General features: G+C 54.2%; 13 protein-coding genes across 13 annotated transcripts; 7 read left to right on the top strand and 6 right to left on the bottom strand.

Moving 5' to 3' along the window:
- Positions 1-205: 205 nt before the first annotated feature.
- Positions 206-1,925, top strand: KRP23_8918 (Vacuolar-sorting receptor 1; the record flags this gene model as incomplete). The annotated part of the gene is made up of 2 exons (XM_067894420.1): positions 206-313; positions 384-1,925. 2 exons carry the CDS (start codon positions 206-208, stop codon positions 1,923-1,925), a joined length of 1,650 nt encoding a protein of 549 aa, XP_067743856.1.
- A 229-nt stretch (positions 1,926-2,154) lies between these two features.
- Positions 2,155-2,964, bottom strand: KRP23_8917 (uncharacterized protein; the record flags this gene model as incomplete). The annotated part of the gene is made up of 1 exon (XM_067894419.1): positions 2,155-2,964. One exon carries the CDS (start codon positions 2,962-2,964, stop codon positions 2,155-2,157), a length of 810 nt encoding a protein of 269 aa, XP_067743855.1.
- A 79-nt stretch (positions 2,965-3,043) lies between these two features.
- On the top strand, positions 3,044-4,426 carry KRP23_8916 (uncharacterized protein; the record flags this gene model as incomplete). Its single annotated transcript, XM_067894418.1, has 1 exon — positions 3,044-4,426. The coding sequence occupies one exon, from the start codon at positions 3,044-3,046 to the stop codon at positions 4,424-4,426; it is 1,383 nt and encodes a 460-aa protein (XP_067743854.1).
- A 128-nt stretch (positions 4,427-4,554) lies between these two features.
- On the top strand, positions 4,555-5,486 carry KRP23_8915 (Proteasome subunit alpha type-4-3; the record flags this gene model as incomplete). Its single annotated transcript, XM_067894417.1, has 3 exons — positions 4,555-4,600; positions 4,711-4,803; positions 4,873-5,486. The coding sequence occupies 3 exons, from the start codon at positions 4,555-4,557 to the stop codon at positions 5,484-5,486; spliced, it is 753 nt and encodes a 250-aa protein (XP_067743853.1).
- Positions 5,487-5,623: 137 nt separating this feature from the next.
- KRP23_8914 (Vesicle-associated membrane protein 7B) lies at positions 5,624-6,481 on the bottom strand (the record flags this gene model as incomplete). Its single annotated transcript, XM_067894416.1, has 2 exons — positions 5,624-5,959; positions 6,026-6,481. The coding sequence occupies 2 exons, from the start codon at positions 6,479-6,481 to the stop codon at positions 5,624-5,626; spliced, it is 792 nt and encodes a 263-aa protein (XP_067743852.1).
- Positions 6,482-6,740: 259 nt separating this feature from the next.
- KRP23_8913 (uncharacterized protein) lies at positions 6,741-7,175 on the top strand (the record flags this gene model as incomplete). The annotated part of the gene is made up of 1 exon (XM_067894415.1): positions 6,741-7,175. One exon carries the CDS (start codon positions 6,741-6,743, stop codon positions 7,173-7,175), a length of 435 nt encoding a protein of 144 aa, XP_067743851.1.
- A 114-nt stretch (positions 7,176-7,289) lies between these two features.
- KRP23_8912 (Meiotic recombination protein SPO11-2) lies at positions 7,290-9,288 on the top strand (the record flags this gene model as incomplete). Its single annotated transcript, XM_067894414.1, has 15 exons — positions 7,290-7,355; positions 7,420-7,470; positions 7,533-7,559; positions 7,622-7,705; positions 7,775-7,864; positions 7,936-7,999; positions 8,071-8,159; positions 8,227-8,309; positions 8,376-8,416; positions 8,476-8,494; positions 8,555-8,626; positions 8,693-8,777; positions 8,835-8,886; positions 8,945-9,078; positions 9,142-9,288. The coding sequence occupies 15 exons, from the start codon at positions 7,290-7,292 to the stop codon at positions 9,286-9,288; spliced, it is 1,104 nt and encodes a 367-aa protein (XP_067743850.1).
- A 57-nt stretch (positions 9,289-9,345) lies between these two features.
- On the bottom strand, positions 9,346-11,136 carry KRP23_8911 (Presenilin-like protein; the record flags this gene model as incomplete). The annotated part of the gene is made up of 7 exons (XM_067894412.1): positions 9,346-9,501; positions 9,572-9,690; positions 9,766-10,086; positions 10,161-10,533; positions 10,611-10,761; positions 10,825-10,875; positions 10,952-11,136. 7 exons carry the CDS (start codon positions 11,134-11,136, stop codon positions 9,346-9,348), a joined length of 1,356 nt encoding a protein of 451 aa, XP_067743849.1.
- A 2,894-nt stretch (positions 11,137-14,030) lies between these two features.
- On the top strand, positions 14,031-15,449 carry KRP23_8910 (uncharacterized protein; the record flags this gene model as incomplete). The annotated part of the gene is made up of 3 exons (XM_067894411.1): positions 14,031-14,501; positions 14,573-15,255; positions 15,347-15,449. The coding sequence occupies 3 exons, from the start codon at positions 14,031-14,033 to the stop codon at positions 15,447-15,449; spliced, it is 1,257 nt and encodes a 418-aa protein (XP_067743848.1).
- A 31-nt stretch (positions 15,450-15,480) lies between these two features.
- On the bottom strand, positions 15,481-16,677 carry KRP23_8909 (Allantoicase; the record flags this gene model as incomplete). Its single annotated transcript, XM_067894410.1, has 1 exon — positions 15,481-16,677. The coding sequence occupies one exon, from the start codon at positions 16,675-16,677 to the stop codon at positions 15,481-15,483; it is 1,197 nt and encodes a 398-aa protein (XP_067743847.1).
- A 1,180-nt stretch (positions 16,678-17,857) lies between these two features.
- Positions 17,858-19,054, bottom strand: KRP23_8908 (Allantoicase; the record flags this gene model as incomplete). The annotated part of the gene is made up of 1 exon (XM_067894409.1): positions 17,858-19,054. The coding sequence occupies one exon, from the start codon at positions 19,052-19,054 to the stop codon at positions 17,858-17,860; it is 1,197 nt and encodes a 398-aa protein (XP_067743846.1).
- A 1,180-nt stretch (positions 19,055-20,234) lies between these two features.
- Positions 20,235-21,431, bottom strand: KRP23_8907 (Allantoicase; the record flags this gene model as incomplete). Its single annotated transcript, XM_067894408.1, has 1 exon — positions 20,235-21,431. The coding sequence occupies one exon, from the start codon at positions 21,429-21,431 to the stop codon at positions 20,235-20,237; it is 1,197 nt and encodes a 398-aa protein (XP_067743845.1).
- A 1,058-nt stretch (positions 21,432-22,489) lies between these two features.
- KRP23_8906 (Dual specificity tyrosine-phosphorylation-regulated kinase 1B) lies at positions 22,490-24,400 on the top strand (the record flags this gene model as incomplete). The annotated part of the gene is made up of 8 exons (XM_067894407.1): positions 22,490-22,591; positions 22,651-22,788; positions 22,847-23,009; positions 23,139-23,425; positions 23,503-23,832; positions 23,909-24,033; positions 24,100-24,181; positions 24,251-24,400. 8 exons carry the CDS (start codon positions 22,490-22,492, stop codon positions 24,398-24,400), a joined length of 1,377 nt encoding a protein of 458 aa, XP_067743844.1.
- Between the last annotated feature and the right edge of the window lie 614 nt (positions 24,401-25,014).

Genomic DNA, 25,014 nt, shown 5'->3' with positions numbered 1-25,014 from the left:
ACTATCAGGAGTGCGTGTCAAATCCAATGCAGCGACATGATTGGTCGAATCAGATCGGATTTTCCAGAGATCTAGGGTTAGTGTAGGTCATCCCTCCTAATTCAGTCCAGATCTCGGCCATCCTCAGGCCGGGCGACACCGTTTCCAACCTGAAGAAGGCTTCCCCCCACATCACTCGACTTTAGGGCGGACCAAGAACAAGAAGATGCACGTGCCGAGGACTCTGCTGCTCACTGCGGCGCTGGTGGCGCTCGCCACACCCGTCGCCGTGCAAGCGCGCGCCATGGACGTGGACGAGTGGCCATCTACCGAGGTCCGTGCTTAGATCGCGTGCCTTTTCTCTCTTTTTCCTGGTGTCTAATAGAGTTTCTCCATGATTCTAGAGCGACCACACGAAGCTGCAGATCGTGTTGCCAGAGAAGCTCATGAAGAAGGACGGGTACGCGCACAAGGACGCGCTGTTCGGCTACCCGGCGTACTCGATGGGCTCGCTGCAGGCGCAACTGGTGTACACGAGCGAGTCTGGATGTGAGGAGATCAAGAACAGCGACTGGGAGCCGCCCTTCGCCCTCATGCTAGACCGTGGGGACTGCCACTTTGTGGAGAAGGTGCGTCGCGCCCAGCACGCCGGCGCGCGCGCCGTCCTCATCGCAGACAACAAGTGTCTGTGCACGGACGTGGAGTGTCTGCGGGAGACGGGTGACGACTTCTGCGAGACGGTGCTGCCATTCATGGCGGATGACGAGTCCGGAGGAGACATCTCGATCCCCAGCATGCTGATTCGTAAGAGCGACGGCGACGCCATCAAGCGCGAAATCGCGCAAAGCAAGGGCGTGAGCAACGTCATGGTCAAGTTCGACTGGGGCATCCCGTCCCCAGATGGCCGTGTGGAGTGGACGCTGTGGCAGAGCGCCTGGGACGACCAGTCTCTGTCGACGCTGGCCAATTTGGAGGAGATGATCACTGCGCTGGGCGATCGCGCCTTCTTCACGCCGCACTTCGTGTCGTACAATGGCACCAAGGTGGGCTGCCACGATGATGGCGATCCGAGTACGTCGGCCTGTGGCAACATGTGTCTCAATAATGGCCGCTACTGTCTGCTGGACCCTTCCCCGTTCCACGACCGCTCGACGGGTGCGTCTGGAGCTGATGTGGTGCTGGAGAACCTGCGGCGCAAGTGCATCTGGAACATCGAGAGCAAGACGGACCCAGGTGTCGGTTTGAAGTGGTGGAAGTATGTAAAGGCGTCTGGCGAAGCTTGTGGAAAGGATGAGAACCTTTTCCACGAACGATCTTGCGCCGAGAAGGTGATGAAGAAGCTGAGTATTGACATCAAGGCGGTGGAAGAATGCATGCAGCCCTACGGTGTCAACGTGGATGAGGTGAACCCACTGCTGGAGGAGGAACTTAAGGAACAGACGGCACTCCAGCTCCTACGCCTGCCGGCGTTGTACGTGGACGGAGTGCACGCTCGTGGCCGTGTGGACCCGACCAGCATCTTGGGCATGGTGTGCGCAGGCTATGGCGTCCACGACCCCCCTGAGGTTTGTTCGTGCGCTAGCCAGTCGTCGGTTGGCCTCTTGGACTGCGTGAAGGTGGGCAGCCTCGCGAATGCGGCTGCCATCACGGGCAATGGTGGTTACTCCTTTACGTCGCTGGTGGTTGTGATGCTTGCGTTTGTGGGTATCGTGGCTGCGGGTGGCTTTGTCTACTGGCGCCGTACGCAGCGCCACATGCGCGACCAAGTGCGCAGCATTCTGGCCGAGTACATGCCTCTGGAGGACCAGTCCATGGACGACGATTACGACTTGGAAGATGAGAGGTCGCGGATGCTGCACCCTGCGGAACGCGCTGCTGCCAAGAGCCCTCGTGGCTTTATGCCTTCGCGCGGCTTTCTAGACGAAGACGAGGAGGAGGGCATGTAGACATTCGGCCATTCGGTTGAGGAGACGGAGGTGAATGGCTAACGGCACCTGTCATGCACGAATGCCTTTACTCGGGAAAAGTATCAAAGAAAGCGAGACGGCGACAGTTTGGCGTGGAATGAACACGGTGTTTAGTCACAATGATAGCTTGAATTGCGGCCTGCGAGCGCCAGTCGCGAAATGAATATTGCAAGCCATTTGCATATGCAGCTCATTGTGTGTTTATTGTTCATTCATGGTTATTGTCCACTGCACGTTGTGTTTCTTGACTAAGTAGATGCCGAAGTAGCACTTCCATGGTCGTAGATTGCCGATCTAGCTGCACGATTACACCATCCAACAACTCGTTCTGCGCCTGAATGATGTCTGCAAGCTCCAAACGACGAGAATCCTTCGGACGAGTTGAAGTTGTTGGGGATGCCGGCAAGGCTGCAGCAGGTCGGGGAATCGCCGCATCTGCGGAGCCACCGCTCCTAGACGAAACACTCGCCGCGCTCGATCGATCTCTTAGGGAATTAGAGCTTGAACACTCTTCACTACCTATCAACATCGAGTTCTGCTCAACGACCACAGCAGCATCACGGACCACTGCCGCACTTCTAGGCGTTTGAGTCTGCTCCTCCTCAACTCTTGAGTGGACGTCACCACCTTCATCTCCAGACGTAGCTATCGGAGTGCAGCTATTCTCTGCCTTTGAGCTCCAGCTGTCGTCTTCATCGCGCTGGCGTTTGTGTCCTGTATGTTTCACTAGCGCCCGCTGGATTGTGCGTGTCGAGCACTCGTAGCCGAACTTGTCCTTCAGTTGCTTTGCAGTGAGCTTCTCCGCTGTAGCCACTTGTGCCAATTCCTCAACCTGTTGCTCGGACAGACGTCGCGGCGCACCGTGTCGCTTTGACGAAGGAGGACCTTCCAATACGCGGTGCACCGTGTCGTACGAGCGCTTCAGCGTCTTTGTGATGTCTCGCAGACTGTCGCCGGCGATCCACATGCTCTTGATGCGCTCGCGCTCGGCGCCAGTCAGCGACGGACCTCGGCCCATATTTGCATTTATCAACACAAAATTTGTGTCGAAATGTGATATGCCACAGCGATCATTCATTTTCTGAGTCGAGACGATAATGTCGATGATCGAGCGCCTACTGTCGGCTGTGTACGCTTGCGAGCCGCATGTGAAGGTGGTGGCGGCGGTGACAGGCGGTGGCGTGGCCGTGGCCGAGAGCCTCTTCCGCCCAGGCAGCTCCTCCACCATGCTGCACTTCGCAGTTCCCTACTCGCGCGCAAGTCTGCAGTCGTTTCTGAGCTCAGTGCCCTCGACATCCTCCAAGTTCAAGTTCTGCTCTGCGGAAACGTCAGAGCGCATGGCGTTGGCTGCGTGGAATCAGGCGAATGAAATGACGCGGCAGGAGGCGGAAGAGGACGGCGCACAAGCTGCTGCGGCGGTGCCCAGCGCTTTGAAGCGCTTCCGAGCGTCTCTGGGCATCGCGTGCACGGCTGGACTGGCGACCAATTACCCCAAGAAAGGACCGCACGAGTGCTTCCTGTCAGTGTGTCGAGCTCACTCTGTGAGTACTAGCAGTACATTTCTGCGACCAACATGCGAGACGTACCATCTTCAGTTGGACAAGACGCTGGGGCGTTCGAGGACCGACGAAGATCATATCGTGAGTCGCTGGCTCGTGTATCTTTTGGCCAAGGCCGCTGATGCGGACTCCGAGACATGCGCGGCTCTGTATGGTGAATTGATGTCTGCACAGTCTGGAAGCGATGCGTTGGTGAAATTGACCCTCGACAGCAAAAAAGACGCGAGTGCAAGCGACCCGCTGTATGATATTTGCAGTGGCAAGTTGAGTCGTCTCACTAGCATTGCATTTTTGCCGGAGGAAACAAGTGACGGCGCTACGACTGCAGCGACACAAGGGTTTGACTTCCGCGGATTGATTCTGCCAGGCTCTTTCAACCCGCTGCACAAGGGTCATGTGGATCTGGCCCGCGTTGCTCAGCAGCTGATCAAGTCACGGACGGGCGTCGAGTTGCCTGTAGCCTTTGAGCTTGCAGTGGCCAATGCAGACAAAGGTGCAATCGAATCGTCAACGATCTCGACCCGCGTTGCGCAGTTTACGCACGAGAACTCGTCGGGACTTGGTGCGTGGCCTGTGCTGGTCACGAATGCCACGCTCTTCGGGCAAAAAGCCGAGCTACTGCCTGGATGTGCATTCGTCATTGGCGCCGACACGGCAGTTCGCATCGTGGACAAGAAGTACTACGACATGGACGAGCACAAGATGGTGCTGGCGCTGGACCACATCGCACGCAACGACTGTTCCTTCGTAGTGGCCGGTCGGTTCGACAATAAGGTGGAGAACCGCTTCATATCCGCTGACGAAGTGTTGGAGAAATATGTGCCGCCCGTGTTCCGCCACCTCTTCATCCCGTTGCCAGAGTCCGCATTCCGCAACGACATCTCGTCGACCGAGCTGCGTCGCCAAGTGCCTACACAATAAACCTAGAAACCTTATCTTATTGGTCAATTCAGTCCTAAATCTAAGTATTGCTATAGATCGTCTTCGAAGCCTCCCCCCTTTCAGTCAGATATTCGCCAAAAGATCACTGAGTAGCACCGAGAAGCCCCATGTCGAGACGATACGACGGCCGCACAACCACCTTCTCCCCGGAAGGTGCGCCTGCTTCCTATCTAAAGCCATCCACTTCTCCACTTCTCGCTTTATTCAACCTTCAGTGTCTAATGCATCGCATGAACTGTGAACTTAACGCGTGTGGATCCTAGGCCGCCTCTTCCAGGTGGAGTACGCCATGGAAGCCATTAACAACGCCGGATCGGCTGTGGGCATCCTCGCTAAGGACGGCATCGTGATTGCAGGTCAGTAGAACCGACATCCATGCTGCTATGCGTTGCGCTGACATGACGACGCGATCTTTTCTACTGCAGCGGAGAAGAAGACGGTGTCGAAGCTACTGACCCCCAGCAAGACGAGCGAAAAGACGATCAAGCTGGACGACCACCTGATCTGCGCCGTGGCCGGTCTCACGGCCGACGCCAACATCCTCGTGAACTACGCGCGTCTGTCGGCACAGCGCTACGAACTGGCGTACCAGGAGAAGGAGCCTTGCGAGCAGCTGGTGCAGACCATTTGCAACTACAAGCAAGCGTACACGCAATTCGGTGGTCAGCGACCCTTTGGCGTGTCCTTCCTGTACGCTGGTTGGGACCGTCACCACGGCTTCCAGCTGTACCACAGCGACCCCAGTGGAAACTATGGCGGCTGGAAGGCCACCGCCATCGGCGCCAACAACCGTGCCGCCAAGAGCATGCTCAAAAGCGAATATGAGGAAGGCATGACGGTGGAAGAGGCGCTGGCCTTTTCGGTGAAGGTCATGAACAAGACCATGGACTCGACGTCCCCCACCGCAGAGAAGCTGGAGTTCACTACGGTCACGCAGAATGCTGAGGGCAAGATCGTGCACCGCCAACTGACTGAGAAGGAGACGGAAGATCTGCTGCAGAAGGCGGCTGCGGACACGGCCTCCTCGGGCGACATGTAAGCAGCATGTCCTTTAACACTTTACTGGTGAAAAGTGGCATTAGCGCCGAAGCTTTTGACGTTCATCCCAAGATTCTTTGGTGGTGGTGTCCTCATCACTAATGAAAAAGACCAAAAACAGGATTTCTTCGCTTCCACCTATATACCACCTGCTACGCCCGTAGATGCTTTGTCTGCTGCGTTGGCGGCGTTCGATGCTACTCCAGAAGTAGCGGCGGCGACTTTATCTATTCCATTTTCAGCCTTGCTCCCGACGCGAGCAGCGCAGCTGGACAGGTCCGTTCCACAAATCATAAATGTCACGACCAGCGCGAGCACAGCCAGCGCCAATGCAGAGTAGATCCAGTATTTGACATTCATCCACCAATACGCGTTCTTGAGCTTCTTGGCGGATTTTTCATACTTCATGGCGTCCTGCTGAAGTTTGTTTGTACGTGTGACCAGCAGCTCGATCTTCTCGCCACGCTCCATCAACTGCCCGAAAAGAACGTAGTGTTAGAAGCACTCAAAGCACAGCAAAACGAACATACGAAGCTGCACCTGGTTGACGTTTTCGATCATGAGCGTCTTGACCCGCTCCATCTTCTGCCGCACCTGTGACATGGGCGTCTCCAGCTTATAGTTGTCGTACTTCTTCATGAGCGTGTCCAGCGTCGGATTGAAGGGCGCCATGGCGTACGCCAGAGCTGTCTGCGCTTGCTGCTTGTACTTTGCCAGGAACAGGGTCTGCAGCTCGGCCAACATCATGAACGCCACATTCGCATGCACACGCTCTTCCGCCATGCACATGTACGTGATGCCGTCGTCGTGCAGAAAGAAGAAATTGAACTCGTTGTACGGGAACACGCTCTTGGAGGCCGCGGCCGACGCGCTGGGCTCATGCTGCGCCAAGTTTTTGAGCACGGCGCGCGTGACAGTGGGGAAGTTGCCGCTCTGGTCTGTATATTCGCACAGCACGCTTTGCTGCCGCGCCACCAGCGTGTAGACAATCGACATGGCACCGCTCGATAGACACTGTCAATGACCTTTCGCCGCGATCCAAATTGTATCCATGTTTAGTTTTGTCCAATCACATCACCTCGCGGCTATTGAGCCCTTTTTGAGTTGCATCCTCACTAGCATGACACGAAGGCTCAACGTAGCGGCACGTCTGCTTGCCTACGCTGCGCTCTCCACCTTCCTGTGGCTGCAATGCGCTCTGGCCCATACCGATGGCAGTGGAGTAGCAGATACATCGCCAAAAGCGCAGCAGAGCATGGAGAGCGCCGCCGCCGCTGATGCAGATGCCGATGCCGACGGTGACTGCAACTCGCTGACGGGCCCATTTTGCGTGCACACGGGCTCAATGGCGTTCTTCGCCCCGTACATGACGCCCATCTCCCCTAGGGACCTGCAGCTAGAGGGAAGCGAAGTGTCTCGACGCAGCGCGAAGACTGACGAGGGTGTCGATTGGCAGCGAAAAAAGTGCTTTTTCCAGCACTTCTCGGGTTCCTGGATGGACAGCGGGGGTGACACCAACGACATCATGAGCCAGCAAGTTGCCAGTGTAGACGAGTGTGAGAAGCTATGCTGCGAGCACACCGCGTGCCAGTCGTTCACGTACTGGCGCGGCCGCACGTGCTTCCTGCGCGCCCAGAGCAATACCCCGCGCCAAGACAGCGACTCGTTCTCGGGCATCCGCTTGACCTAAATGCCAAGAGTTCAATTTTGACAATGCCTTTTCTGATTTTGTTAATGCGGAATCCTTATAAAGAGGAGCAAGTTGAAGTACGCAGGAGTGATTGTCATTTTTCAAAGTGCAGCCATGACCACAGCATGCGGGCAAGAGGTAGCGGCGACTGGATGGAACACCTTCTCTCGAGATGAGGTGGTAATGCTACTACTCAAGAGTGTATGTAGTGTGTGAATGTGGCGCTGATCACAGTTGTTGGTAGGTTTTGCGGCGTATTGAGGGGCTGGCCGCAGACTTCCTGGAGAGTTTATCGGTGCGGTCAAGACATGCGCATTGGTTAATTTGTCCGCGATGACTGACGTTGATACGGTACAGGAGGGGAAATTACTGGAGCTCGAGGCTGTGAGGAGCAGAGTGATCTCATTTGTTTTGAATAAGGGAAGCTCTGTTGACTTGGAGTGAAGTTGAAGCGCGATTCGTCGGCGATGATCTACGACCACGAGAATCAGCGACAAGTGCACGGGAATAATAAACGCTGGGTCAAGTTGGTATGAGAGTGAATGACGCCTTTGTTAATAGCTCTAGATTGTTGCTAATCAACCGGTGGACGTGTACAGAATCGGCAGGCAGGAAGGAGATACACTGGAATCTGGCTCATCTTGCAGACAGCACACGCTCTGCTCACAGAAAACAAAACGGCAACCCAGGTTTGTCGCTTTGATTTCCATTAATTGGCATCTTGTCTTGGTTGTTATTCAAGTGCTCAAATGTGTTACAGCGAGATGTTTACTACCTGCATCCATTCTTCAAAGGCCAAAGCGAAGCTGACGAAGCGATCCTAGGTTGGCATTTTTCAAATGCTGACATTCGCTACCGGCATTTCTGTCTAACGTTTGTATGCTGACATTTGTAGACGCTGGAAGCATTTTGGGTGTCCCAAGAGGATGCATGAACATTGTCGGTGCGACAAAAGGCTGCTTCACGGGTGATTTAAGCATTTTGGTAGTAATCGCTGCATGCGTGAGGCTGAATACTGGCAGTCTTACCCTATTAACACGTGGACCCGTAGAGAGATGGCCAGTGGAGGCATTTTGGAAGTGGAGAAGAGGTCTCTATCACTCAAGAGCTCTTGCAGCTAAAGGCTAGCGATGTGTATGAAGCACAATACGTGGTCTCTTCTATTAAATTACAGCACTCATTTTGCTAAGCGTTTTCCAGGCACAGCACCGCAAAATTCATCGTCGTGGTCGAAAAGGACGGTAGGTGAAAACGGTGCAAGAAAAATGTATGCCTTTACTGACGTGCACTTTTACTGAAGGAATTTTTAATCGACTGAGGTACACAAAAGTGTTTAATTTATTACTATTTGCTTATTACCGAGTGTGCCACCATGCCAGAGAGGATAAGTTTTTCGAGAAGATCCCGAGTATCTTGGTCACCGGCCGTGGATTTCCAGATCTAGCAACTAGGTATGCTTTTTCAGGACGTAGCTGGTCATTCTCTCCAGCTACTCACACTGAACTCGTTGCGGTCAGAATGTTCGTGAGCCTGCTGAGCCATGCTCTCGGAATTCCAGTCCTTGGTCTGTGTGACTGCAACCCGTTTGGTCTGTCTATCTTGGTAAGAGGTGATGCACTCGAAAATAATTGGAGCATCCCTTATACATTCGTTTTGTAGCTGACATACAAGCTAGGGTCAGCTCGGATGCCACTAGAGTCCCTACAATACGGTACTCTTGGTATCTCGTTCTGTTGATTGTACTTCGAAGTATTCATTTGTGTTCGCAGCCGTTGACATCAAGTGGATTGGACTTCGTCCATCTCAAATTGCGAGCTTGGGCTTGCCGCAGTCATCTCTTAAGGCGCTGACTCGGAAAGACATTGCCGTAGCAGACTCCCTCATCGGAGCAAGCTTTATCCAGGTAACAGGAAAGGATGGTTTTACGGCTCCGCATCCATTTTTTTACCTCTATCTGGTGAAGCAGGCCAACAAACGATACAAGAACGAAGTCGAAATGTGGCTGGGAGACTCGCTGCCGTGGAAAATCGAGCTTGAAGCTCTCCACTTCTTAGGGTTTACGTTCTTGACCTCATTCCTTCAAGACAGCATCCAACAAGAAAAATTTCTATAAACTTCCAAAAGCTTTTGTTTCAAGGAGGCGCTATGGTGCTCGCATCTATCTGATGTGTTATAGGGGTACACCGATATTTAGTGCACTGCTCACGAAGTCCACGAACACCACTCGGAGCCAAAAGTACATCAAGACGGCCAACAGAATAGAGATCGGCAGGGCGGGAAGTGCCTTCTGATACATTCCGAGTAGAAACAATGTACCCCCCAGACCCTGAAATAATGAAATCCAAACTGGTAAGCACACAACGTGACCATATTCAGTTCGAGAAAGAATCTCGTACCATGAGAACGGACACCAAACACCCGATCATCGCCGAAAAGTCGTATTTGGCTGCTCGAGACACCAACACGCTGTAAAAGACGAAATCTCCTAATCCCAGCTTGATCGTCTCATCCACCTCTGCGATTCATAATACAAAACAGCACGTCAACCAACATGCTAAACGCTACAAGTAAAGTTTTCACACAACTGTACCTCCTTCATCAGTGATGTACTTCTGGTACAGATCGTGCCACAGTTCAGCTTCCCGACCATGATATCGCTCTATAATTTTGTCCACACGGGAAATTGCCGACGGGTTGTGCTTAGCGTAGAAATCAATCAGCCGAATGCGTAGCTGTGCTTGACGAGGTGTCAGAGACTCAATTGTGCTAGATGTGGGGGCTGCTGGTGCATCTCGGGGTGAACCAAGTCGTAGAGGGATTTCCGACTCGCATTGGTAATACACATTCTCGTGCACGGGTGTAGCTGCGCTACTTGAATGGTCACGACGAATTTCCGCTTCGTAGAGAAGACCTGCAAATACGAACGCCCAGTACTCTGTTAGAAAAGGAAATCCGAGAATTGGCCGAGCCTCTCATGATCCTTACCAGGCAGTGGACGCCCCTCCTGCTGCACGAGATTCACGAGCCATTTCAGCGGCCCACACGGTGTAAGAACCGCACACAAATCATAGAACGCGAGTACAATCACCAACGCCCAAGTGCTCCACTCTGGAAACTGCCCCAACTGCCAAGCCATGATCACCGACGTAGCCACCAAGTACGCCTGCGTCAGCCACATCGGTGTGCCTTTCTGGTAAAAGATAGACAGCACACCAACTACTGAGAAGTTGTACATGGCAAATAGCATCGTGAACACATCGACGGGGATCTGTATCTTGGCAATCACAATGACCAGCATATTGCCACCCAACATGCCGAGGAGCATCGCCGAGGAAAACATCATGTACCCGATCAACATCTGTAGTGCCACACAAAAATAGCAGCATTAGTTAACCATGGACACAGTCCCTACGCAAGGATCTTGTGCAGCCTCACCCTGTTGAAGTTGAACTTGTAGCAGCATACAATCACGAACGTCGCCACGAGGAAGAACGACACAATGGCCAGGGCGTTTACCAATGCATCCGTCATTTTTGTACCGGTCGATGCCCCCTTATCCGTATCTGGCCCATACACCAAGTAAGCTCTGCAGCATCACGACATGTTGTCAGACTCAGAATGCACCCTCCCGGTCAGCTTGTTCACGTACTCTGCGAGCGCCTTGGCCGACGCTGGATCCACGACATTCAGCGACACAAAACTATCATTGCAACAATGAATTCTCCGTCAGTTTAACGTTTTATTCAAAAAACAATGTGAAACGAGCTTTTGGGCACCTGGCGAGCAGCATGGTGAGTGCGACGGGCCACACCACAGCGGAGAAGGAGCCAATAGAATGCAGAAGCTCCTCGTGCGTGAAGGCGTCGCGTTCCTCTTGCTCGTCCTGCGACGGTTGACGCGTCCGCGCGGGCAGCAGCCGCTCGCGCACGTCGCCATCGCCTAGGGACTCGACGCCTGACATCTCTGCAAATAGTCAGGAGATGATCGCAGATCCTACTGAATCGCATACCATTTTGAGAATGCCAAAATACAGGTTTGAAGTGAAACGACGGCGTGATAGACTCGATTTGATGAAATATGGCACTTCGATGCGAGCTCGTGGCCCGGAAGAACTATGTGGCGTGGAAATGGGCGGTGGTCACTAACTTGATGCTGGAAGACAGTGTTGAGATTGCAGACATGGCGGCTGCAAGGGATTTTGCGGTTTATTTGACTTCTACAGGGAGCTTGTTGCAGTGTGGAGAGAGGCCTCGCCGAGTCTCGTACGAACAGTTTTTGCTGCGTCAAGGCCGACGACGCGGTCGCGCTCATGCGGTCGGAACTCAATTCAAACGATTATCAATGCGAGAGCGAGAACGGCAAGCGGGGCACGTTTGTGATTTGACCTGCTGTCCGTTCGAACTCCCCATGACGGAGAAAGTTCAAGTGCTGCAGGTCGCTTGCGGAGCTACCCACTGTGTGGTGCTTGGTGAAGTTGGAGATGCAGACGGAAAGAAACGTGGACTTTTCGCATGGGGGCTCGGAGAGTATGGACAGCTTGGTCTTGGAGAGATCCAGACTGTGGCGACCATGACACCAGTTACAACATCTCCGGAGCTTCAATTGCTCTTGCAGAACTCGGACGGAACCCACCCATTAATTTTACGCTGTGGAGTGTTTTCGACGTACTTGCTCAGTCGAGGCTCGTCGACACTTTGGCATTGGGGGCTGTTGCCGTCTGCGGAAAAGGACGCGCCGTTTGTGCGTCAGGGTGTACCAGTTAAATTTCCGTTGCTGGAAGAAAACACTCAGTTGGTTGATGTTGCAGCTGGTGTTGAGCATGTAGTACTATTGTCCAAAAGTGGGTGTGTTTTCACGTGGGGATATGGAAGCTCGGGTCAGCTTGGTCTTGGTCCGACGACCTCGAACGTGGGCTGTGAGCACCCTTCACAAGTCGATTTCTTTCGTCAAGAAACAAATTATAGCATTGCCGCTATATCCTGTGGTTGGAACCACACTGTAGCAGTGTCAAAAAGCGGCGAAGTGTTTGCATGGGGAAGCAACGCCTCTGGCGCGTGTGGCGCCAAAAGTAAATTTTGCGAATATTTCCAACCGGTGCTTGTTGCAGTGCCACGTCCCGTAGAGCTTGGGTTGTCGTCTCTTGATCTGCAGGCAGAAGTTCGGTGCGGAGGGAACACGTCCGTTCTCCTGCTACTTCGACGATTAAAAACTACATGTGTCTCGATAGAACGCGCTTTCAAATGGGGTGTTGGATCAGCAGGCACCTGTACACTGCTGCCTGTGGAAGTATTCTCCTTCGGAGTCGAGCAGAGCACATTTGAAAGTTGTTCTATGAGGTTGGAATGTTCGATGTGGCTGTTTCGTACTGGTGTCAAACAAGAAACACCACTTGGTTGGATTGTCAACGAAATTAATGCCCGTGCAGTCTCTCATCAAGGAATTGAAGAGGGATTGCCTTGTTTAGAAATTGGTGTAGGTGCTCAAATCTGTGTTCGAGCCCAGGCGATCACCAAAACTGCGGCAGCTGCAATTGAGACTTTGCCGGCAAGCGATGGTACATGTATAGACACACACTTATTTACGCTAGCTCTGCAACATGATGATTCTGCATTGACTTCCGACCAACAGGTGAATAATGATCAAGCACCTGTGTCAATTTTATCTGTGTCACGAAAAAGCCTAGACAAAAAAGTCCAAGCGAATTCATCGGTCGATATAATTCTTCTTGCTCAATCCACCGGAAAGACTATTATTTCACTTGGCAGCGTTACTGGAGAGATTATCGGTGGTACATTTGAAGTTGACGTAGCACCGCAAAGAGAAAACGAGGCCGAGAATATTGCGACGGCACATGATGCGAACGGAGGCCAAGACAACACGATCAACATTTTAGGTATACACGTCGAAGGAAACGTGACTGAAAGCCAAGAGCGGGTAGATACGAACTGGTACAAACTGCAATCGAAACGTATTCGTGTGCACACCGAAGATGATGTAATTGTGCTGATCGAGTCTACAACAAACGATTTGAATCCCGCTGTTCAAGTGGAATTCCGCGATAGTCAGTGGCAGTATGGACTAACTCATCTCGATGTGATTAGCAGCGATGGCGAGTCGCGTGGCCAAAATCTTGGTGTGGTGCAATTACGATTTCCATCACCAGGGGAGTACTTCATTTACGACACGAATCACCATTCTGAAGATGATAATGACGACCGCTCTCCCGTATTGATTGTAAGCTCCTGCCTAGCCCATCAAGAACGACACCAAATTATTACAGAGAATAACGGCATTGTATCGTCCAAGTACCAGTCTGCTTTGGTGAAAGCTCACCCACCAGCACAGTTTTCCTACTTTCTGTCATCAATACTACAACACCATGCACTCAGAGATGCAGTGGTTTGTTCTCCTTGGACAACTACATATGACGCAGAGTGGAACGAGCTTCCGTTTGATTTTGATCGCGAGAGCGATGCACAACGCGAACTACTGCACCACCCAGAATTCCCCTTTATCCTATGGAACCCCTACGTCGATACTGCCCCAGGCTTAGGTAATTGGGAGCGGCCATCTAATCGGAGGGAAGACTCACCAAGCCTTAACTCTATTCTTCCAGCATGGGCCGAGCTAATGGCATCAAACGTAGCGTTTCGAATTGCGACGTGGTTGGAGAAGCCACACATTAGCGCAAAAGAGAGCCCAAAGAATTTCCCGATCGACTACGAGAAAGCTCGCTTGAAAGCCGCTGCTACTGGTTTGTCTGTTCAACAAATCCCTTTTGACTTCCTAAGCAGCGTACATCACCACCAACAGCGCGCTGTCCGAGAAGCTTTAGCCCCGGTCAACCCCAACATAATGGGCGTACATGACTCAATTGTGTCTTGGCGACGGACTAATGGTGACCTATTCTACACAGTACAGTCAATTGACCTTCGAGTTAAACGGTATGGGCACGAAAGTCACGACTTCCCTGAGACTGCGCAAAGCGGCCGCATTACTCGACTAAAATCGCAGCTCAGTGACTTTCTGTGGCAGGCTACAAAGGGAAAGAAGATCGAGGAAATCTTTTTCCTATTAGCCACGCCCATAGATCCTGAATCGCAGCAATTCGAGGATTGCTCTAGGAGCAGCAATGCAAGTGTGAACAGTGTCATTCACTTGCGTGAATTGATAATCCACTCCACAGCTTTAGGCTTCGACGAAGTAGCTGTTGTGCTGAAGCAAGAATGGTTCGCGCTTTTTCGAGGTATCCAAGCTCTGTCATCATCCAGCGCGGGCATTACATTCTGCACACTTCGCACGTTTCTTATAGACCCGTTTCATCAGGTAAATTATACTGCATATCTTCGCTCCGTTATCGCGACTTTCTAACAACTGTGTATTTGTTTTCTAATTAGTTCTTCTGGAAACAATACGTTCATCGAATCCGTGAACAAGCAAATTTAAGGCGTGAAATGGTCGTTTTCGCGTTGGTACAAAGCTTTGAGCTAGTTGAAGGAGATGGTAGTCGAGTTCACCGCAACAATGATACAGGCTACAATGGAAATACCAACGATGGAGAAGCGCCCATGGTACCGTGGCCAGATTTTGTCGAAAACCTTAGAAGCTTTCACACAATTCTAGGGCTAAAAGCTCTTCCAGCACCGGACTGTTGCCGTCTCCTCTATCGATTCGACACTTTTGGCAACGGGCATATCTCTGTGCAGGCGTTCCAGAGCACTATTTTGCACGAACTAGACGAGATTAATGCAGCCAGCAAAGACTTCGATGTCAAGAGTTCAAGCAAAGCGCAACCAGGCAAGTCACCGAAGGGGAGGCCTCTGAAAGTTGCGATAGCAAACGGCCATCGCCGTCCCAATGTCGAGCTGTTCACCTCTAGCGAAGCAGTACACAAACTGTTTGCAGCCCGAGCGAAAAGCTGCTCGAATTCGAAGTCACAGTCACAATTGCTTCCAGGTGATCCGACTCACACCCGAGTGGCGGCTACAAACCGTGCTAACGACGCTGCAGCGACACTCCGTGCATCGGCAAACACCCACCTGGCTCGTATTCGCAACCTCCCCATATCGCATCTCTTGAGGTACGCAGCTTTGACAACCCCACGGAAGGCAGAAACTATGCGTGTATGCGTATTGACATTGGTTTTGTTGGGTGGACGTATCTGTTTGTAGGGAAGGCATCTACTTTCGGCCGCCGCGGAAAGCCTTGTACCGCTGTGAAGACGAGAGAGACCACACTCAGGCGCAAACTATGGGAGCTGAAGACTCGTACTGATCGCCATCGAGAGCTACTTCCAGCACGCCAATTACAGCCGTGCAGTAGCGTCCTTCTTGTGACCGATCAACCGGAGACGGCTAATACCCCCATCGGGGAACATCTCAAGCTTGACGTAATTAATACCAGCGGGAATGAGATTCACAGTGCCGTCCGCGACAGAAAAGTATAGCTGTTTATGCGCCTCCAGCTTTACACGGGGAATCACGACTTCCCACTTGGCAGCTCCATCTTCCAGTACTTCGTCCTCACCTCCGTTGCCGTAGAATCTGGTGCCGTAAACAGCACAACTCTCAGGAAAATTGCCCTTAAAGTGGTTTGTGTCCACTTCGACTTGTCGGATCACTCCCAAGTGCCCGAGCTTGAGCACGACCCAGTCCTTCCCAGGCACTTGCAGTAGCCCAGTCTTGGGATCTGCTGTCAAAATGGCAGGACGAGTCGCCTTGCGAGCGGTTTGCCACCCATCTGCCATGGTCTTACTGCGTCCCGGTGCCATCAAGTCCCGTGGGTGACCGTAGTGAGCGTCGTTAAAGCCCACCACCTTTCCTCCGTGCGCAACGCTCACGAGATCCAGCATCTTGGTCGTTGGCACGCGGCTCCAGTCCACCACCACGTCTCCATACACTCGCAGTCGTGCAATTCCTCCGTCCGGGAACATGTTGACTCGCAAATGAGTCCACGGGCCGCGCTTGGACGTCGGCACTCGCAGCAGATTGTGCTGCGTCTCGGCGTACCCGGGTCCGAGCTTCGTGGGCGCCACGATCTCCGTCCACTGGTGCGACTGGAGCTGCTCCGCTAGCTGGAGCTCCTCGGGCGATGCACACACTCCCATGGCGCGCTCATCCGTGGCGTTGGCCGTCAGGACCCGCAGCGCCGAGTTGGCCTCGCTGCCTTGAGAGAAGTCCGCGGCTTGGATGGATACACGCGGCGCGTTGTTTCCCGTGAAGAAGGCGGTGTCTACGTCCACGACGTCCACGGCGCCGCGCATCCCCAGCGCGAGCACGCACCAGTCGTGTCCGGGCGTGCGCTTGCGACGCGACTCCCAGCCGTCCATCCACTTACCGAAGCTCGTGAACTTGTCCGCGATGAAGACGGGGGCCTCGGGGACGAGCAGGCGGCTCGCGGGCGCGAACCATTCGTCCGTGGCGAACAGCACGCGCGAGCCGTATGCGGCGCTGGCCAGGTCGGTCAAGGTCTCCACCTCGTCGGGCGTCGGGGGCGTCGTCATGCGCGTTGAGGGCTGTGGGGAGAATTGAGGAATGGCAGCTCGGCACGGTATCATTTTGCATTCAACGTTGCCGACGCACGACTATTGAGGATAGGTTGATGACACAGCGCGACGTGGCGGCGATCCGAAGATGACTGCATGATGATGATCTCCAGGACTGGAAGTCCGCGGTACGCTTTGCGCGCACGGGACTGGCATCGATGGCCGCAGCTAATAAATTGCCGTTGCCAAAGTCGGCTGTGACTTCAATTGTAGTCCGTCAGTGGCGGCGACGCGCGATTGGATTCATTGTCCCATTGGACGGAAAATAAAACCGATAAAATGAGATTTGAGCGATCGTAACTCCACGCAAACACGCTCCTGTTGCTCTCACTAGAAAAGCTTTCCACTACTGGTGCTCATTGAACGAACGCATTGGGGGTTAGTGGGGAAGCGCCATGGCCATGGCACCGTGGCCAGATTTTGTCGAAAACCTTAGAAGCTTTCACACAATTCTAGGGCTAAAAGCTCTTCCAGCACCGGACTGTTGCCGTCTCCTCTATCGATTCGACACTTTTGGCAACGGGCATATCTCTGTGCAGGCGTTCCAGAGCACTATTTTGCACGAACTAGACGAGATTAATGCAGCCAGCAAAGACTTCGATGTCAAGAGTTCAAGCAAAGCGCAACCAGGCAAGTCACCGAAGGGGAGGCCTCTGAAAGTTGCGATAGCAAACGGCCATCGCCGTCCCAATGTCGAGCTGTTCACCTCTAGCGAAGCAGTACACAAACTGTTTGCAGCCCGAGCGAAACGCTGCTCGAATTCGAAATCACAGTCACAATTGCTTCCAGGTGATCCGACTCACACCCGAGTGGCGGCTACAAACCGTGCTAACGACGCTGCAGCGACACTCCGTGCATCGGCAAACACCCACCTGGCTCGTATTCGCAACCTCCCCATATCGCATCTCTTGAGGTACGCAGCTTTGACAACCCCACGGAAGGCAGAAACTATGCGTGTATGCGTATTGACATTGGTTTTGTTGGGTGGACGTATCTGTTTGTAGGGAAGGCATCTACTTTCGGCCGCCGCGGAAAGCCTTGTACCGCTGTGAAGACGAGAGAGACCACACTCAGGCGCAAACTATGGGAGCTGAAGACTCGTACTGATCGCCATCGAGAGCTACTTCCAGCACGCCAATTACAGCCGTGCAGTAGCGTCCTTCTTGTGACCGATCAACCGGAGACGGCTAATACCCCCATCGGGGAACATCTCAAGCTTGACGTAATTAATACCAGCGGGAATGAGATTCACAGTGCCGTCCGCGACAGAAAAGTATAGCTGTTTATGCGCCTCCAGCTTTACACGGGGAATCACGACTTCCCACTTGGCAGCTCCATCTTCCAGTACTTCGTCCTCACCTCCGTTGCCGTAGAATCTGGTGCCGTAAACAGCACAACTCTCAGGAAAATTGCCCTTAAAGTGGTTTGTGTCCACTTCGACTTGTCGGATCACTCCCAAGTGCCCGAGCTTGAGCACGACCCAGTCCTTCCCAGGCACTTGCAGTAGCCCAGTCTTGGGATCTGCTGTCAAAATGGCAGGACGAGTCGCCTTGCGAGCGGTTTGCCACCCATCTGCCATGGTCTTACTGCGTCCCGGTGCCATCAAGTCCCGTGGGTGACCGTAGTGAGCGTCGTTAAAGCCCACCACCTTTCCTCCGTGCGCAACGCTCACGAGATCCAGCATCTTGGTCGTTGGCACGCGGCTCCAGTCCACCACCACGTCTCCATACACTCGCAGTCGTGCAATTCCTCCGTCCGGGAACATGTTGACTCGCAAATGAGTCCACGGGCCGCGCTTGGACGTCGGCACTCGCAGCAGATTGTGCTGCGTCTCGGCGTACCCGGGTCCGAGCTTCGTGGGCGCCACGATCTCCGTCCACTGGTGCGACTGGAGCTGCTCCGCTAGCTGGAGCTCCTCGGGCGATGCACACACTCCCATGGCGCGCTCATCCGTGGCGTTGGCCGTCAGGACCCGCAGCGCCGAGTTGGCCTCGCTGCCTTGAGAGAAGTCCGCGGCTTGGATGGATACACGCGGCGCGTTGTTTCCCGTGAAGAAGGCGGTGTCTACGTCCACGACGTCCACGGCGCCGCGCATCCCCAGCGCGAGCACGCACCAGTCGTGTCCGGGCGTGCGCTTGCGACGCGACTCCCAGCCGTCCATCCACTTACCGAAGCTCGTGAACTTGTCCGCGATGAAGACGGGGGCCTCGGGGACGAGCAGGCGGCTCGCGGGCGCGAACCATTCGTCCGTGGCGAACAGCACGCGCGAGCCGTATGCGGCGCTGGCCAGGTCGGTCAAGGTCTCCACCTCGTCGGGCGTCGGGGGCGTCGTCATGCGCGTTGAGGGCTGTGGGGAGAATTGAGGAATGGCAGCTCGGCACGGTATCATTTTGCATTCAACGTTGCCGACGCACGACTATTGAGGATAGGTTGATGACACAGCGCGACGTGGCGGCGATCCGAAGATGACTGCATGATGATGATCTCCAGGACTGGAAGTCCGCGGTACGCTTTGCGCGCACGGGACTGGCATCGATGGCCGCAGCTAATAAATTGCCGTTGCCAAAGTCGGCTGTGACTTCAATTGTAGTCCGTCAGTGGCGGCGACGCGCGATTGGATTCATTGTCCCGTTGGACGGAAAATAAAACCGATAAAATGAGATTTGAGCGATCGTAACTCCACGCAAACACGCTCCTGTTGCTCTCACTAGAAAAGCTTTCCACTACTGGTGCTCATTGAACGAACGCATTGGGGGTTAGTGGGGAAGCGCCATGGCCATGGCACCGTGGCCAGATTTTGTCGAAAACCTTAGAAGCTTTCACACAATTCTAGGGCTAAAAGCTCTTCCAGCACCGGACTGTTGCCGTCTCCTCTATCGATTCGACACTTTTGGCAACGGGCATATCTCTGTGCAGGCGTTCCAGAGCACTATTTTGCACGAACTAGACGAGATTAATGCAGCCAGCAAAGACTTCGATGTCAAGAGTTCAAGCAAAGCGCAACCAGGCAAGTCACCGAAGGGGAGGCCTCTGAAAGTTGCGATAGCAAACGGCCATCGCCGTCCCAATGTCGAGCTGTTCACCTCTAGCGAAGCAGTACACAAACTGTTTGCAGCCCGAGCGAAAAGCTGCTCGAATTCGAAGTCACAGTCACAATTGCTTCCAGGTGATCCGACTCACACCCGAGTGGCGGCTACAAACCGTGCTAACGACGCTGCAGCGACACTCCGTGCATCGGCAAACACCCACCTGGCTCGTATTCGCAACCTCCCCATATCGCATCTCTTGAGGTACGCAGCTTTGACAACCCCACGGAAGGCAGAAACTATGCGTGTATGCGTATTGACATTGGTTTTGTTGGGTGGACGTATCTGTTTGTAGGGAAGGCATCTACTTTCGGCCGCCGCGGAAAGCCTTGTACCGCTGTGAAGACGAGAGAGACCACACTCAGGCGCAAACTATGGGAGCTGAAGACTCGTACTGATCGCCATCGAGAGCTACTTCCAGCACGCCAATTACAGCCGTGCAGTAGCGTCCTTCTTGTGACCGATCAACCGGAGACGGCTAATACCCCCATCGGGGAACATCTCAAGCTTGACGTAATTAATACCAGCGGGAATGAGATTCACAGTGCCGTCCGCGACAGAAAAGTATAGCTGTTTATGCGCCTCCAGCTTTACACGGGGAATCACGACTTCCCACTTGGCAGCTCCATCTTCCAGTACTTCGTCCTCACCTCCGTTGCCGTAGAATCTGGTGCCGTAAACAGCACAACTCTCAGGAAAATTGCCCTTAAAGTGGTTTGTGTCCACTTCGACTTGTCGGATCACTCCCAAGTGCCCGAGCTTGAGCACGACCCAGTCCTTCCCAGGCACTTGCAGTAGCCCAGTCTTGGGATCTGCTGTCAAAATGGCAGGACGAGTCGCCTTGCGAGCAGTCTCCCACCCATCTGCCATGGTCTTACTGCGTCCCGGTGCCATCAAGTTCCGTGGGTGACCGTAGTGAGCGTCGTTAAAGCCCACCACCTTTCCTCCGTGCGCAACGCTCACGAGATCCAGCATCTTGGTCGTTGGCACGCGGCTCCAGTCCACCACCACGTCTCCATACACTCGCAGTCGTGCAATTCCTCCGTCCGGGAACATGTTGACTCGCAAATGAGTCCACGGGCCGCGCTTGGACGTCGGCACTCGCAGCAGATTGTGCTGCGTCTCGGCGTACCCGGGTCCGAGCTTCGTGGGCGCCACGATCTCCGTCCACTGGTGCGACTGGAGCTGCTCCGCTAGCTGGAGCTCCTCGGGCGATGCACACACTCCCATGGCGCGCTCATCCATGGCGTTGGCCGTCAGGACCCGCAGCGCCGAGTTGGCCTCGCTGCCTTGAGAGAAGTCCGCGGCTTGGATGGATACACGCGGCGCGTTGTTTCCCGTGAAGAAGGCGGTGTCTACGTCCACGACGTCCACGGCGCCGCGCATCCCCAGCGCGAGCACGCACCAGTCGTGTCCGGGCGTGCGCTTGCGACGCGACTCCCAGCCGTCCATCCACTTACCGAAGCTCGTGAACTTGTCCGCGATGAAGACGGGGGCCTCGGGGACGAGCAGGCGGCTCGCGGGCGCGAACCATTCGTCCGTGGCGAACAGCACGCGCGAGCCGTATGCGGCGCTGGCCAGGTCGGTCAAGGTCTCCACCTCGTCGGGCGTCGGGGGCGTCGTCATGCGCGTTGAGGGCTGTGGGGAGAATTGAGGAATGGCAGCTCGGCACGGTATCATTTTGCATTCAACGTTGCCGACGCACGACTATTGAGGATAGGTTGATGACACAGCGCGACGTGGCGGCGATCCGAAGATGGCTAAATTTCGAATATGGACCGCACAGGACGAGCACCATTGACCGGGCTAGTTTTAGCAGTAGACGGGAATGGTTTACAGCATACTGCATTGACTCATGGTGCGGAACTGTTGTAATTGGCAACTTGCCAACGATAACGTCGGGATAGCGGGTGCCGTCTCCTAGGCTGCAGTGGAGAAGTCAACGGGCGAGCGGCGTCGTTACTCCCTGCGTCATTTTGAGCGCGTCGGCAGGGTTGCTTTCAGCGTGCGGCTAGAGAAACGCTGCTCTAAAGGTTAAACACAATCGCACTCCGCCACCATTGACGGACTGTAAATGGAGTCCTCACAGACGTCAGCAACGGCCTGGACAGTCCAGCGGACGGCTATTTATTAGCTGCAGCTACCAATGCCGGTCCCACGCGCGGAAAGCGCATCTTGGACATCCAAACTCCGGACGGCAAGCTATTTTGATGGCGCCTGGTGACCAGCAACGACTGGCGAGTTGCCGTGCGATCACCGGAGCCGATGGTGTTCACCTTCTCTTGCCGACGGCTTCAAGTATCGCCCGATCCTGGCATAGAGAGGCGGCGATCTGAGATTTAGTATGAGCGTTTGTATGGTCGCGAGCGCGGGAAACCCCGGCGGCGGAAAAGGCGCCAAAGCTGCTTGCACGCTGGCGCTCAGCTCCAAAGCGGCCTGCGACGGTGTCGGCGCCTGGTTCGCGCCGACACCACCTTGCCCAGGTCCAACTGCCAGCGTGCCATCTGCCCAACCCTATAAAAAGCGCTCGCAAAACCGAGAGCCTGTTTCCCGGCATACGATGCCGTTCAACAGGTTACCACCGAAAAACCTCGCCTTAAAACCTCGGAGACGCCGGCGGCGCGCCAAACTGTTCTCCGGAGGAGCTGGCAATAGACTAGAAAAAAGGAGGACGCGACGCGGCCATGGAGATCACGGCCATGGAGATCGCGAGGCGGCCACTCAAGGACACGCCCCGCCACCAGCTCACGCGGGGCCTCATGCGCACCTTGAACGTAATCAACGTGGTGCGTTGCGCGCGCAGCCGCCGGAGACTCGAGCTTAGCTAATGTGAATGTTGCCGCAGAACTACTACCGCAAGCACAACCCCAAGCCCACGCTGGCCAAGAAGAAGAAGAAGGTGCCGGCCAACTACGTCTTCTCTGAGGCCGGAGAGGAGGTCTTCGGCGACCGCTACCTCGTGCGCGGCAGGAAGCTTGGCGCGGTACGTCCGTTGCGGAGAAGGAGACATACAAAAGACTGACAGGTTGCTGCTGCTACAGGGTTCCTTCGGACAGGTGGTGGAGGCGCAGGACCTGCAGACCAACCAGGTCGTGGCCATCAAGATCGTGCAGAAGATGCAGCAGTACACGGACCAGGCCCAGACGGAGATCAACATCCTGCAGAAGCTGCACGTGCCGCAGCACGACGCCATCAACCATATCGGTAGGCTTCCTTCTTTCCTTGCTTCCTCGCTCGTTTCGGGATCTATTCTCGGAGGGAGAGCTCCAAGAGTCGCTCTGGCTGAAGAGAAATGGCTGATTCCCTAACGGTTTTCTGTATGAACTACCATAGTGAGACTGACGGACGCCTTCATGCACAATGGCCACCAGTGCCTCGTGTTTGAACGCCTGGGACCCAACCTCTTCGACGTCCTGCGTGGAACCAACTTCAACGGAATTAGCCTGAAACTGCTGCGCAAGTTCACACGGCAGATCTTGAAGGCGCTGGAGTACATGCGCCACCCCAACGTCAATGTGATCCACTGCGACCTGAAGCCGGAGAACATCCTGCTGGTTTCTCACGGCCACAGCTCCCTGAAGCTCATCGACTTCGGCAGCTCGTGTCTTTCGCGCAACCAGGTATGCCATGCCCGGAGAACTGACGGCTCTATAGGCTTGAATCTGACACTGACGACCATTGTTGCTCGTATCTGTAGATTCACCGCTACACCCAAAGCCGCTTCTATCGCGCCCCGGAAGTTCTATTGGGGATGCGATACACTGCTGCTATCGATATGTGGAGTCTGGGCTGCATTTTGGTGGAGATGCACACAGGCAAGCCTCTGTTTTGCGGCTACGACTCGGCAGACCAGCTGCACCGAATCATTAATGTGTTGGGTATGCCGCCTCGCGAGCTGCTTGCCCGCGCCAACTCAAAATATCGACAAGACTATTTCGATGAAATTGTGATGACCGAAGGCAACAACAAGTGGCTTGACTATCGGCTGAAGGTGCACAAGGTCGTGCCACCCAAGGGAGTCGATGTGGTGAGTGCGCTGTTTGCACTGTCAGGGTTTGCTGTCTGCAGTTTTGCTGATTTTTGTTTTCGGGTGTTCTATGCAGATTCCTGACTCTTCCAAGACACTAGCGGAAATTATCGCCAGTGCCGATAAATATGGCACACTAAATCACAGCCCGGAGCAGTACCCAGCGTTCCACGATCTCGTTATGCGCATGCTGGACTTCAAGTACGTTAGCTAGGCTGATCCCTGTGGGCAAGGTGGACAAGTGAACTAACACGTGTTGCCTTACAGCCCGGATACGCGGATAACTCCGACGGAAGCGATGCAGCACCCGTTCCTGATGAGTATGCGGCAAATGCAGCCAGATGAATCGGTAAGAAACTGCGTGCTAACTACGTTGATGCGGACACGTCCACAGCGATTAACAATAATGTTTTTGTAGATGGAGGAATCTATGGCACAGGGAAAATTCAAGTACATGCGAGCATCAGCGATGTACGACGTACATGGTCGAAACGCCGAGACGCAAATGCCGCCTCTCAACCGTGCTAAGCAGCGTCGCTTCCTTGACAAATCGCCACACGAGCGATGAGCGGCTACTCTGCTGGACAAACAAGCGCTGGCCCAAGGCTGGGAGCCAGTCGCATCTCCGCTGGCCAACGACTAGCCTGAAGTGCTACTACAGCGGCATGGCTAGTTGAGCTAGCAGGAGGTGCAGGCATTCGGGATGCTCTCTGGCTTTGGTAGCTCCAGTGGCTTATTATGTACTGACTGTTGCTGGAACCATGGCGGCTGGGCGTAGGTCGGCTTCGCCTCGATTTGTGCGCTACGGAGATACGTGACATTGCTACCTACCCTGCTGCGAGGTAGATGACGATGCAGTTGGCAGCGCCACCACAGCCTCGAGTGGACTCATCTAGTGTTGTCACCGCCATGGCGGTTGTAGCCATCCTGTCGCGCAAGAAATACGCAAAGTGAAGTCTCGTGTGCCCCGGATGAAGAGGACACGAGCAAGGTGTGCGTGCGCTGCAAGACCCAGGCGGATTGATTGGACATATGCGTTTAGCTGAAGAGCATCAAGTTAATTGAACTTAGTAACAAACCAAAGAGCTTGGCTGTTCGTGTACTCGTTCATCAACCAACACCTCAGAAAAGCAAACGCAAACGAAGCAAGACTTGGCAACACATGCGTGGTGTAAAAGCTTC

The sequence above is a fragment of the Phytophthora ramorum genome (genome assembly GCF_020800215.1).
Source record: "Phytophthora ramorum isolate Pr-102 chromosome Unknown Phyram_PR-102_s0007, whole genome shotgun sequence".
NCBI classification, from domain to species: domain Eukaryota; phylum Oomycota; class Peronosporomycetes; order Peronosporales; family Peronosporaceae; genus Phytophthora; species Phytophthora ramorum.
This window is presented reverse-complemented; position numbering and strand designations above follow the sequence as displayed.